Raw genomic sequence first — 15,536 nt, forward strand, 5'->3', positions numbered from 1 at the left:
TATAATAGTTAAAAACTAGATAATGTAAAGGGAATTTGCTGAAAATTTCACTCAAACTGCTACACTCTAAGCCAAGAAAACCTTGTTTTAAAATCACTGTAAAATCAGACACGTAAGATGGCACCGAGAGTTGATTATTCTTTTTTCATGTTAATAAATGTCTATTTAATAGTTTATATAACATTTAAGGCGATAGGCAGATTTACCTCTTGCATAAAGCATGTTTAAGTATTCTGGAGCATAGAAGGGTTTCAGAGTTTTTCAATCTTATTAAAATAAAGATCTATATTTCGTTTCGTTTTTTTATACTTTCGATGGCCTACACTATATGAAGATCTGACAAGATATAGCGATAGGTCACGTCAGGGGTCAAAAGACCGACTTATGACCCTATGATGTCAGACATTTGATTAACCAATCAGCATTGATGTTACTAGTGGATTACCCACAGTTCCGTGCAAAACACGCCTAAAGCTCGCCGTGACAGACCATTTCATTGGCTTATCCCTGACACCATTTAGAACACGAGTTAAATAACAACTCTTCCGGATCCAAGTGTAGTAAAGACAAGTAAAACGAAATTTTGAACTATAAAAACGAAACGAAATAGGATCTGTGTTTTAACCAGATTGAGAGTTTTTCTATCCCCGAACTCGAGAAAACTGTTGTATTTCTGTATCCCTTAGAGCAGTTTGTTACAAGTGGGATGTTTACACCAAAATATGCTAATTTCATTTTCACAAAATAGTACATTATCGATATTTGCCTCACTCTTCACTGTACTGAAAAGGTCTTGTATTATAGCCTAAGTCAAGTCAAGAAGGCGGATGGCGAAACAGAGAGAGAGAGAGCGAGAGCGAGAAATGGGGTTTAACGTCCACTCGACACAAACTAGGTCATTTCGGGACTAACATGGTTAATTTTATTTCATTAATTCGCTTGCGCGTAGGGGTATTTAGCAGTGGGAGGAAACCGGAGGACCCGGAGAAAACCCACGAGGATGGACAGGCGACCCTACTCCTTGTCACGTACAACCGGGGATTCGAAACCACACCAGTTGACTCATTGACAGGCCGTATGATACAGCACGCACGTGCTAACCATCCAACACCCCCCCCCCCCCGGGCGGAACAGAGGTGAGAATATACAAATAATGGTATACAAAGTGATGACTTACCTTATAGCAGCAAGCAATATCACTTAAATTTAGCTAAAAACTTCTGAGCTTTCCCAGCAATGTTCAGCCCACCACTGCGACGCGGGGCGACGGGTTCTTTCACTGTTATCTGGTCAAACAGACGTGCTGCTTCCCCAACTGACAGTCTTTTGTAGGATTTTTCATCTTCTTCTCCGTTGTTGCTCCGCGAAGCTTGTTGCTGATTTTTGCCACTAGAGGGCCGTCTAATTTCGCTCATTGATCTACGAAGTACTGGCTTTTGGGAAACGGATTGCGGTTCAGGGGAGGCCGATTTTGCTGGGATATTCCTGAGGTTGAGGGAACAGGCAGCCGCTCTGGATCTACCTGCTTGCTGACCAGGAGGATTTGTGACCGAAGTTTGAATACTTCGTAAACTGCGTGGTTTTAGTTTCACTGGGTTGCTATTGTTTGATGCTATATGAGGTTGAGAAGCTGATAATCTGGAAGACAGTGGATGTTGCAGGTGCGCTACGTTTTGCTGCTGTTGATCTGGGGGGATATTTCTAGTTTGATTTCCATTTCTATTATCTTTAAAGGGGCGAACCACATTAACAGGTGCCTGAACTGTTGATCCCCCTTGGGCAGAAAATGGAGTAATGATCGAATCATCATCTTTCGGAATCACAGGAATACCTTGATCAAATAATTTGGCAATATGTTCAACAGAATTCCTCCGTTTGAGCCTTGGACCCCTGGAATCCTTTCCTCTGGGCAAAGTGGCAGACCCCTCCTCAAATTGGTGATTTTCATTTCCAAGAGACTGTATCTGTGTTAGAAGCTTTTGACCCATGTCTGGATATTGCAGGGCAGCGTCGATATCTTTTGCTGTTTGCTCGTCATCCCGTGGCAGTGGTATTCCAGAATCAAACATCTTGGTCATAAGTTCCACAGAGTTTCGGCGTCTTCTTCTTCGGGGCAGAGTAGCTGCGCCGTCTGGTGACATTTGGTGCTCGACGGGTATTTCTCTGTATGAGGGGGAACTTTGATTTGTCTCAAATAAACTAGGAACGACATCAACTGACACACTTCTATGTAATGATGGTGGATTGTAGTACTGAGGTTGAGCGTGATAAACCATCTGCTGTTGTGCAGGAGAGGACCCTTGAGATGGATAATAGGTAGAGGGGAGTCTATCAACAGATTGGCAGCGCCGAGAACGATCTACTTGAGCTCGGACTCCTTGATCTAAGTATTGATTAATATTTACTGGGCCTCTAACAGAAGACCGAGCAAAGAAAGGTGTGAATGACATGGATGTCTTCCGTCGGTCCTGGGGACTCTCACCTATAGGGGATGTTGGACAAGATGAGTACTGTGTCATCATTCGTTCCACAGAACTAGATCTCTTCGGGGGTGCAGGTGGCTGTCTTCTATTCCAATCGTTACCGCCCGATAAATTTAAAAGGCTCTGAGTTGTATTGACAGGACTGAAAGGTGTGTAAGGTGTCCGATCTGTGTCCACTTGGTTGAAGTTTAAAGACAGGGATGTTTTAGCCCTGGATTGCTTTGGTGGTTCAGCATGGTGTATGGACTGACTTTGAACATAGTCCAACGGGCTTCTTCTGACTGGCGATGGACTTCTGGATGAATTCCTGGACGCAACCAATGATGAAGGAGAGCCCAATGGACTGTTGGATCCCGAAGAACTGTATCGTGAGGCAAACGACTCTGAGTTACTTCTACTTCTACCAGAGGGCGATGGATCTAGAGCTATGGTATTTGTAGAAATCATGGCATGAGAGCCTGGTTTATCGACCATTATGGTACCCTTTGGAAAGTTTGGTTTACCGACTTCCATAACAGACTGTTTCACGTTCTCTTTTGTCAAAATCTCCCTCTGAGTTGCACTGACTGGTATTTGACCAGGTTGAACTTTCTGAGACGGAATAGCAGGTTGTTCCGTAACCAGATGAGTTCTGGTAACATCTGTACCAATTATTTCAGATCTAGCTCCCAAGGGTCCACTCTTATCACTTGTTACTACATCAGTGTTTGTCTCAATCATATGTAGTTTTTCTGTACTAATGGACCTTTTAATTCCAACTTTTGGGTCATGGCTGTGACTTTCGTCCACATGCGACTGTATTTTCTGCTCACTAAACGTTTGTTTCATGCCTTGCATTGGGTCCTTTCCAGAACCAAATGGTTTATGGAATTCTACCGGTTGGGAACTGACAGCTTGTTTTATTAAAACTACAGAATCATCTGGTGGCACAGCAGTTTTAGCCGGTCCTAAACCTCTTAGATCAATTACTGAAGATGGGATGGGTTGCTGAACGATTACCTTTTCAGATGGTCTACTTTTCACAGAGATAATAGGTAAATATCTGACTGGGGAAGGTGTTCCCAATTCTTGCTTCTTAGGAGATTTAGGGCTTGGATCTGTGGGAAGAAGCTGCATGATTGGACTTTTGCCCCTCTCTCTGGGTCTGACTCTTGTATCAGGAGAAACGTCTCTGGAGCGAACTCTGTGAATGGTTACTGGACTTTGATCTCGTCTTCTAGGGGAACCCGATGGTTGTGTATTTCTCGGGTCAATGACCAATTTATTAACAACTGTTAATTCTACAGATTGTTGCCTTTCTATTCGTGGACTTGCAGACCGTGGTACATTGGTATTAGTTACTACTTGGGATGTACTTGCTGCAGGACTCGTGACACCTGAGACACTTGCCGGAACAGGGCTTTGCTGTGTTGTTTTAATAACAGTTGAAACCTTATATTTGGGTCCTGTTGATTCTGGCTCTGATTTTCCTGGAAGTGCCATATTGTGTACTGGTATAATCTTTGGAGACACAGGACTCTCAATAACCGCTGCAGATGTGGCACACGGTGCAGATTGTAGTTTGCTAGATGGTGATGATGGAGATTTAGCTGGCGAAAGAACTTGTTTTTGGCTATCATTAGATATTGATGCTGTGAGCAATGCAGGAGCTTTTGCAGTAACTGGAGATGCTAGCTTCTGATTTGGAGCAACATCAGCTGTTGGTGATGCTTTTGCAGTAACAGGAGAAGCTGCTTTTAAGGATGAGGCTGTTGTTGAGGTTGTAGTCTCTGGCTGTGGGAGCTTTTGATTGGGTATAGCATTGGATGTTGGTGATGTTTTTGTATTTGTACCATGTGGCGATATTTTCAGACTCGTTGGTGCTACAGGAGTTTGTTTAGTCTCGCTTGTTGTTGTAGTTTTGTCAGGCACAACAGTCTTTTGTACTGTTTGCTGCAATTGAGATTGTTTTGTTAGTTTAGTACTGGATGTTTGTTGTTGTGTTTGTTTTGTTTTAGAATCCTTTAATGCTGTTGTTGAAGTTGGGGCAGCAGGGGTATCGGCCTTATATCCATTTTGAGAGTCATTTGTTTGGACAGGCGCCCCTGTGGCATTGATTGTGTTTATTTTTGAAGCTGGAGACGTTTTTGAGTCTTTTGAAGCAGTTGTAGATGTATTTGCAGTAGAACCAGAAGAAGTATTCGATGTAAGGTTCAGCTGACCTGGTTTTGTAGTCACCGTTGATACCGTAGAAGTTATCTTCTGGGATAATGATGACTCAATTTTCTCAGATTTCATTGTTTTGGAGGTTACTGAAGAAGTGGTATTCGGTGTTCCTGCCTGAGTAGTTGGTTCAATTTTGGATTTTTGAACAGTAGATCCATTATTCTCATCTTTACGAACTTCTTTAGTTGGGCTGACTTTGGGTGACAGAGAGATTTCTCGTACTGGAGAACTGCCCGTTAACTTTTCAGAAAGTTTCGAAACACCAAGGGACAGGGACCCTGTAGAAATCTTTTTGCTAGAGGAGTTGCTAGTCTTTGTTGTTTGCTTGATCAACTTCTCCTGAAGGCTCTGAGTTTTGCTTGACACAGATTTTTTGCCATTTTCTTCCTTGGGTGATGGTTCTCGATTATTCAGATTTACTTTATCTGTCAATGTTTTGTTTTCAGTATTGTTATTTTCTTCAGACTTTCCATTCTTGGGTAAATTATTCTGGGTAGTTTGTACTGTGTTTGTGACTGTAGATGCCGTTTTTGTTTCTTGATGACCGTCTGTTTTACCTTGTGGTTTCGTCAATGATTGCTTTGACTCTTCTATTCTGTGAGCTGTTAAAGATCGAGTATTGCTCTTACTGGTGGTTGTAGTAGTGGAACTATTTGTTGTTGTGGTCGACTTCAACTTTGACCCATTTGTGGCTGTTTTGGATTCAGAGGTTTTAAGAATTTTTGAATCGGCAATGGTCGAATTTGTTGTTTTGGTTTCTGTTTTCTCAGACACTGTTGTTGAGGGTTGGGTGGTTTTAATAACAGTCTTCCCATTGTCTGTGTTTGTTGGTATTGCACCATTTAATTTAGTAGTTCTTGTAGTTGTTTTTGTGGTTGTTGCTGTAGTGGTGGTGGTTGTGGTTGTTTTCTTGGATTCTGTTCGATTTGTACTACTTTTTGTTTCAATTTTCTTGGTTGAAGTGGCTGGATTTTTGTTGTTGTTTTGAGATGATGGGCTGGCTGGAGGCTTACCAGGATCTGTTTTTGATGATGAAGCTGATGATTTATTTCCATTTGTATTTTTGGGTTCCTCTCCAAATTTCCCAGTCTTCAGAATGGACTTAACTGGCTTGGATACCTTCTCGTTAACTTTCACTTTCACCTTGATCTTTCCAATCACATTTGGGTCTTCACCATCAGGGCTTGAGGGTGGGCTTTCTGTTGTTTCATCTAAAACAAAAAAAAAAAAAAAAATATGATTAAAGAGAAATAGTGTTTAACATCCACTCAAAAGAAAATAAGTTATTTTGGGACAAACATATGGTTCAATTTTATTTCAATAATCGCTTGTGCATAGAGGTCTTTAGCAGTGGGAAGAAACTTGAGGACCCAGAGAAAATCCACGAGGTTGGACAGGCGACCCTACTTCTTGTCACGTACAACCATGGAATCGAAACCAAGCCAGTTGACTCAGTGACAAACCTTATAATACAACGCGCACGCGGTAATCATTCAGCAATCTACCCTTCACCCCCACCCACAACTTTATGGAATGGACTTCTCTCTGTGGAGAACCTGGGCCCTTATTCACGAAAACTTAAACTAAGTTACAACCCAAATTTTAAGAAATACTGCAACTTCATTGGATATATGCAAATTGATTTTACTGATCAGCCAATCGAATTGCAGTATTTCTTTAAATTTTGATTGTATCTTAGTTTAAGTTTTCGTGAATAAGGGCCCTGTTTAATGACAAAGCCTGGATTTGTTCCTGACACTGAGAATGTCTGTCAAAGGTGCCTGATTTACAGGATTTACAGGCTTGCTGCTGGTAATAGAAATTCAGGTGCCCGATTTACAGGCTTGCTGCTTGTAATAGAAATGCATATGTTAAGACCACTGTATGTTAGTTAAAACTATTATTAAAATTATCTGAACTATCAAAGACATCAAAACATGATATCAGCACACACACAAGGCATGGAATCAGTATGCACATGCAGTTTCATTTTTCAATACCTCTGGTTGTTTTTTTTCATATAAATATTTTTATATTTGGACTCACCTCGATCCTATATGAAATTTTTTCACCATATTGTAGGGTTTTAGCTGAACAAACAACATCAACAACATGATCATCAATGAGAAAGTATATTATATTAATACCAAGCATCTGTCTAACAGATCACCAGTTATCAACAACATGATCATCAATGACAATCTGATTAAAACACAGATTCGATTTCATTTCGTTTTTATAGTTCAAAATTTCATTTTACTTGTCTTTACTACACTAGGATCTGGAAGAGTTGTTATCATTATCGTGTTCTGAATGGTGTGAGGTATTAGCCAATGAAACGGTCTGTTATGGCGAGCTTTAGGCGTGTTTTGCACAGAACTGTGGGTAATCCACTAGTAACATCAATGTGGATTGGTTAATCAAATTTCTGACGTCATAGATCAAACATCGTTTGTATGACCTCTAATGTGACCTATCGCAACAACCGACCACATCTTCATGTAGTGTAGGCCATTGAAAGTATAAAGAAACGAAACGAAATATAGATCTGTATTTTAATCAAATTGCATCAATAATAATAATAATCATCTTATATAGCGCTGGAATTCCAACCAAAAGGCTGCTCATTGGCGCAAATTACAGCGTCATTAAAGTCATTAACAAAATGACTGTCGGAATAGTTCTGTTTTTAAGTTCCTTTTAAAAGATTCTAAAATATTTATAATACAATCCATCTGACAAACAGATTACCAGTTGTCAAAAGTTCATGACACACATGATATGTATGATAAAGGCCGACAAATGGCGACAGACCACAAAGGCTAAATCTATCTGTTAATGCCAGCAGAATTTTTTTCAAGGTCACTGAGATGTAAATAAGGTTTTGGCACTGATTGTTGACGAGATTGTAGGTTAGGGTTAGGGCAAGCATTGGGGCTAGGTCCAGGGTAAGGGTTATGGTTGGGATTAGTGCTGATGTGGGCTCTGTCAAATAGAAGATTATTCTTCGCCCATGAGTACAATGGACCAGGGACTAATTCAAATGAACTATTTTCATTCCATTGTGTGCTTCGTGGACAGATTTCTCTCTGCGATTTTATATATGTTCATAACTGAAATGAAATAAATTTAAATGAAATAAAATGAAATTTAACTTCCTGCTTTTTGCACCGACAATAATTCATTCGCATGTAGGAGTTTGGACAGGTAACCCCATTCCTTGTCACGTACAAGATGGGAGTCAGAACCACACCAATTGACTGAATGCCAGACCTTATGATTCTGCCACCCAACCCTCCCCAACAATAGTGCTGGTGAAGTTATTTGAATGACCTCCCCAGTACAACTAACAATTTTGACTAAATGATGGTACCTTAACTAAGGGAGAGAGAGAGCTCTACTTTTACTTTGTTTGTAACTGTCTGGGGAATCTTTAATATGCCTACAGCATATCTCACGGATTAACATAAAACACCCCACTAAACTGTGATTGACTTGATTTATTACTCCACAAAAAAAATCTCAATATGACAAATCATTCCAATAAAATCACCACTAAAATTATAAAACATTAATCATTGTGATGACATTTCATTTTATGTTACATTAGCACTAGTTTTAACATTATGTTACATACTTTAACACTTTGTCACATATTTTAACAATATTTTACAGGATTTGTCATTATATTACATAATCTAACATAATGTTACAGAAGTTAACATTAACTTAATACTGCCACCGAATTTAACAATATGCTGCATAACTGAACATTCACTGTATTTAACATTATGCTACATATTTTAACATTGTGTGACTGTGTCATTTGATATTGTGTCAAATATTTCAACATTATGTCACATATATTCTAACATTATGTTACATACTCTAACATTATGTTACATACTTTAACATTATGTTACATACTTTAACATTATGTTACTACTTTAACATTATGTTACATACTTTAACATTATGTTACATACTTTAACATTATGTTACATACTTTAACATTATGTTACATAATTTAACATTGTATCACATACTGTAACACAAGTTAACATTTTCTTGCATCTGTTAACCTTATGTTACATAATTCAAAATTGTGTTAATAATCTATCTTTATGTTACATAATCTATCTTTATGTTACATGATTAAACAGTATGTTATCGGGGTTATGGATCCAAAAATGGTCAGAAATGGCAACTACCCCTGGTACACAGTTTTATGCATTAACATAATATTATGTCTGTATGACCATTATTAGGAACAATAACTGATTTGATTACAGATGAGTTGTTGAGGGTAAGCATTATACATCATTTTGTTGTATTGATTTAGCAAGGGTTTCTATATTTAATAGTTAGCTTCAAACCATTGTTGAGAATTGTAGAAAACCATTGTGTTTCTACTGTTGTGTAGTTTAAATGGTCTGTCTAGATTAAATGATGAGTGTTGGGTTTATAACTGAGAGAGAGAAACAGGGCTTAAAGTCCACTCAACACAAACTAGGTCATTTCAGGACTAATAATTTAATTTTTATAAATCGCTGGTTTTAAAGGGGTCCTTAAAGTTACAATTTCATATTTTCTAAGAAAGTCAAAACATAATTATTTCTATGTCTTTTGCTCAATAGGTTGTCAATTCACTATTATACGATCATAGGTGTCATTCTCACACTTAAAACTCATTTACACCAGAAATAATAACACAATTACCTCCCTTGTTTTCTATTCTCCACCATGGAGTAGTTATCTGCAAACGTTTGAATTTGAAGATGAAAATGATATTTTTGCCAATTTCTCAACTGGCAATAGTGAATTATAGGATTAATAGGATTATTCTTTAACAAGGTAGGACTGTTTATAGATATCATCTATTTTAAGGCTTTATTTTAATAAATTTTAAAAATATAACTTAAAAATATGAAATTGCAACTTTAACAGTGGGAGGAAACCGGAGGACCCGCAGAAAACATAAGCATAATCTTATAAAATCTTCTGCATTTTTAAAATGTTATGCATTGTCTCGCTGAACAACATTGTTATGTACAATAACAAATCAGATTATATATTATACATAATTACACAGTATATGTATTTACATATTATAATATACATAAACATAAACAAGAAAAAACTGCATAACTTGTATATAATTAACATAAATTATTCATTATGTACATAATCATATTTGACTTAATCTGAATTATAATCCCTGTTATATATTATTTAATCGGGCTTTTATCTGACTCTGTATACAATCGTTTAAATGTCCATAATCTTGTTGTTTATTTATGATTATATTGTCACTTTGTAAAGTACCCCTGAACATGTTATATGAAAGGGCGCACTATAAATATGTTGTAATATAATGAACTTGGATACAGACCACTTTGTCTAAAAATTGAAATACTCGTGAATTATGGCACACTTTTAATCAAATTATAATATTTATGTTAATATATTTGTTTTATGTTTCAGGAATATATCTAATATGAAAACATTCCATTCAAAGATATTTGCGATCGTGTCTGCCCCCTCCCCTTACCCACACATGGAAATAAAAAGCACGAAAATATCAAATGACTAAAGCCAGACAAATTTCAAATTTCAACCTTAAAACACCACTCAACTCATAACAACATCATTGACTCTCTGATATAATATGCTCCAATAAGTCGACACATACTAAACTTAGGCTGGCTGTCTACAGTTAGCTCTGCTTGAGAACAGACACTAAGCTAGTTGGCCGACATTTAAAGTCCTAGATCAACGATTTTAGTCGAAAACACTAAGTATTTTGAGAAGTATTTATTTTTCTTCCATTTAATGGAATTGAATAGGTTTATTTAGTCTTTGTGTGTATGACAGATGTGAAACAAAGCAGAATCGCATTACAAAACAATATACATGTACTAAGTTTTGGATATGGCGACCATTTAGGGCAGAGATATATTCTCAAAGTATGAAGTTGATGGACATCTGTGAGCAGAATGAAGTCAACACACCAATAATTGTTATAACAAATCGCTTTATAAGTCGACATACGCCTGCCATAATAATTTAAAGCTATGATACATCGTTATAACAAATCGCTTTATTAGGCGACATACCCCAGCCATAATATTTTAAAGCTATGATACATGGAATGATATATATATATGCAAAATAATTTAAAAGCAAGGAAAGGAATGGAGTTAAAAATCATAGGTCATTTTGAGGGTAACTTAAGACACATTTTTACCTAGTAGACACCATAGGTCATTTTGAGGTTAACTTAAACACATTTTTACCTAGTAGACACTGCATGTCATTTCAAGGGTAACAAACACATTTTTACCTAGTAGACACCATAGGTCATTTTGAAGGTAACTTAAACACATTTTTACCTAGTAGACACCATACTGTAATATATAGTCAAGCAGTAGTAAGAACTTTTATTCTAATCCCTTAAGGGACTTGAAGACAGCCCATATCTTATAAGTTTCAGGACCAAATACACCCAAAATCGAAAAATTCTGAACCGAATACAACCCAGTATTAACAGTAATATATAGTCAAGAAGTTGTAAGAACCTTTATTTTTATCCCTTCAAGTGCCTGTGCCAAATACAGCCCATCTTATATGATTCAGAACCAAATACAATCAAAATCTAAAAAATTCCAAACCGAATACAACCCAAATCTTAAAAATTAAGAAACAAATACAGCAGGAAATCTAAAAAAAGTTTCAACTGCATACAGCCCAAATTTAAAAAGTATCAATCGAATACAATCTTATTAAAGCTATAAATAAAAGGAATGACATATAAAATAAACAATTATAACTTTAAATATAAACTTCTAAGATCATTAATAATTCACCATGTGGAAACTCTTAGCATTTCTTTTTATCAAAGAGATTTTTTATTAACGAATGTCAGCCTACTCATTGTATATTGAGGAATTATTATGACGTTAGTATCAATCAATTGTGTTTTGTCCTTGGAGTTAAATTCAATAAAAGCTATTCCATTATCGTACTTTATATCCATCGATAAAAAAAGCACCACGTACAAGTTCGTTATTGGAATGAAATGTGGTTGAACAACCTACTGTTCTGCACCGACTGGGATAATGAAGACGTGCATAGTTTAGAATCTATTTAGAACTTGGGCAATTTCTTTGATATAAAACAAAATAAAATGGGGTTTAACGTCCTACTGTTCTGTACTAACTGGGCTAATGAAGACGGGTATTATACAGTGTGCTATGAGGGAAATTTTGCCCGGACAGCGTCACTACAAGTCTATTCTTATATCGAATTCCAACTGCCAAGGGAGAGAGAGAGAGAAATGGGGTTTAACGTCCACTCGACACAACATAGGTCATTTATGGACTAACCTATGGTTTAATTTTATTTCAATAATTTGCTTGTGCATAGGGGTCTTTAGCAGTGGGAGGAAACCGGAGGACCCGGAGAAAACCCACAAGGTTGGACAGGCGACCCTACTCCTTGTCACGTACAACCGGGGATTCGAAACCACGCCAGTCGACTCAATGACAGACTTTATAATACAGCGTGCGCATGCTAACCATTCAGCCATCCAACCCCCCCAACTGCCAAGGTTTTTTTTACTTGCACCCCAACGTGTACACAGGACCTCTATTTTTCATCCCATCCAAACAACTAGACAGCTGTCATTGTCCTGCACCAGTGACAAGGAAATTTCTCAGCCAACACCTGCAGCAAACCCGAGACCTCCAAGTTAACGAACCAATGTCTTACTCACTGAGCCACTGTGGCTTCCTATATTTTATTGAGGAATGTTAAATCCAGCCAAGGAAATTAACAAGAAAACATATTTTTTTAAAGATATGAAATGTTCAAATAAGGGTATTGATTTTAATTAAATTTGTTGTGTTGATTTAATTTTTTTCTGAGCAAATTTACTACTCTTATATCTAATTCCGACTGCCAAGGGATATCTTACATGCACCTCGGTTTTCCGTCCCATCCGAACAACTAGACAGACTTCCGTCCTGCACCACTGCCAAGGGGATACCATGCAACCTCCAGGCTAGCAAGCCAGCATCTTACCCACTGTAGCTCCATCTTCATTAGCAGTGGGAGGAAACTGGAGAATCAACAGAAAATCCATATTTAACTTATGCTGTCTATCTACAGTAGCTGACCTTCATTTTAAGTGCTATATCAGCGATTTTAGTCGAAAACAATCATTATACCTCAAGTATTTATTCTGCTTCCATTTAATATAATTGAAAATGTTTTAGTCTTTGTGTGTATGGCAGATGTGAAATGGAGTAGAAACACATTACACAACAATTTACTCATTTTTCGATATGGCGGGCATTTATTGCAGAGATCTATTATCAAGGAATGAAGTGGATGGATCTCTGTGTCCAGAACGGAGAAAACCTACAAGACGACCCTACTCCAGATTAGGTACAAGCCTTGGATTGAAACCGTAACATTTTACTCAATGACAGACTTGATGATCTAAAGCAAACCTCAAATTATTTTGGCTCAAAGAGAGAGAAATGGGATTTAACGTCCATTTGTCACAGCCTAGGTCATTTCAGGACTAACAGTTCAATTTTATTTCAATAATTTAGTTGTGCTTTGGGAGTTTTTAGCAGTGGGAGGAAACCAGAGTACCCTGAGAAATCCTACATGGTTAGACAGATGATCCTACTCCTTGTCACATACAAGCAGGGGATTTGAAACCACGCCACTTGACTCAATGACAGACCTTAGGACCCAATAGCTCCAGCTCAAATCAAATTTGTTATTTTTATACAAAAATAATAAATAAATTGTTATTTTTACATCAGTTTCTTTGGTAGCTTGTTTAATATTGTAAATATATATTCCATAATGTTTTACTGAATAAAACAATAAATAAAATACTTTAGAGCTTAACAATAAATAAACATTAATATATATCTAACTAAAATAACCAATCAAATATATCTGATATATAATCAATAACCAATCAAATATAGCTAACTGATATATAATCAATAATCAATCAAATTTAGCTAACTGATCTATAATTAATCAAATATATCTAACTGATATATAATCAATCAAATATATCTAACTGATATAAAATCAATAATCAATCAAATATAGTTAACTAATATATAATCAATAATAAATCAAATATATCTAACTGATATAAAATCAATAATCAATCAAATATAGTTAGCTAATATATAATCAATAATAAATTAAATATAGCTAACTGATATATAATCAATAATCAATCAAATATAGCTAACTGATATATAATCAATCAAATACATAACCAATCAATATGTCTAACCAATCCAGTTTCCTCCCACTGCTAATGACCCCTACCTGCAAGCGAATTATTTAAATAATATTGAACCATATTTTGTGTGGAGTGGACATTAAATCTCTCTTTCTCTCTCTCTCTCAAATTGGTTTAGCCTAAGCTGAACTTTTGCTATGTAACCAAAAATGTTTCAGCAATATAGAGTTCTTGACAAATTGATGAAATTTTCTTTTACAAGAGAAAAACGTCTAGAATGCCCGATGGATGTAAACAGGCTTAATGTAAATGTACAATTCATTGATTATTTAGTTCAGTTGCTGGAGGAGAAGTGACATGTGAAGGCTACCTCTTGGACTAGTTGTCAAACATGTCACAATTCAAATCTCAATTCGAATCTTCAAGTGTCAATAAGTTTTATCAACCGAGATTAATCTGTTGGGTCTTGATTCCTACTAATTGTTAAATGTGCAGAAAAATTTAGAAATTGTATAATAGTTGAAGCCCCCAGTACCTGCAGTATTGTGGTATAATAAACCCATTGTTTATTTTCCATGATATCAATTACTGTAACGAAACATGATTATGGTATATAACATACCCATTGCTTATTTCTATAACATCAATTATATTAATTATACCCATTGTTTATTTGTATAAAAACAATTATATCTTTTGTTACTTCTATAATATCAATTATGCCCATTGTTTATTTCTATAATATTAATTATACCCATTGTTTATTTCTATAAAAACAATTATATCTTTTGTTACTTCTATAATATCAATTATGCCCATTGTTTATTTGTATAATATCAATTATAGCCATTGTTTATTTGTATAATATCAATTATACCCATTGTTTATGTGTATAATATTAATTATACCCATTGTTTATTTCTAGAATATCATTTAAACCTATTGTTTATTTCTATGATATCAATTATACCCATTGTTTATTTGTATAATATTAATTATACCTATTGTTTATTTCTATAAAAACAATTATATCTTTTGTTCCTTCTATAATATCAATTATGCCCATTGTTTATTTGTATAATATCAATTATAGCCATTGTCTATTTGTATAATATCAAATATACCCATTATTTATTTCTATAATATTAATTATACCCATTGTTTATGTCTATAAAAACAATTATATCTTTTGTTACTTCTATAATATCAATTATGCCCATTGTTTATTTGTATAATATTAATTATACCCATTGTTTATTTCTATAATATTAATTATACCCATTGTTTATTTCTAGAATATCATTTAAACCTATTGTTTATTTCTATGATATCAATTATACCCGTTGTTTACTTCTATAATATCAATTATACAATTATACCCATTGTTTACTTCTATAATATCAATTATACCCATTGTTTACTTCTATAATATCAATTATACCCATTGTTTACTTCTATAATATCAATTATACCCATTGTTTATTTCTATGATATCAATTATACCCATTTTTTATTTCTGTGATATCAATTATACCCATTGTTTATTTGTATAATATTAATTATACCCA

At 35.6% G+C, this 15,536-nt stretch overlaps 1 protein-coding gene across 1 annotated transcript in view; it reads right to left on the minus strand.

Annotated features, from left to right (window-relative positions):
• LOC126821028 (myopalladin) overlaps positions 1–15,536 on the minus strand; it is a 133,942-nt gene that overhangs the window by 6,895 nt on the left and 111,511 nt on the right. The window contains exon 4 of the mRNA XM_050549285.1: positions 1,178–5,899. Coding sequence (XP_050405242.1) covers positions 1,197–5,899 — 4,703 coding nt within the window. The 3' untranslated portion in view covers positions 1,178–1,196. The remainder of the gene's footprint in view (positions 1–1,177; positions 5,900–15,536) is intronic.

Source organism: Patella vulgata, chromosome 1 (assembly GCF_932274485.2).
Source record: "Patella vulgata chromosome 1, xgPatVulg1.2, whole genome shotgun sequence".
NCBI classification, from domain to species: domain Eukaryota; kingdom Metazoa; phylum Mollusca; class Gastropoda; family Patellidae; genus Patella; species Patella vulgata.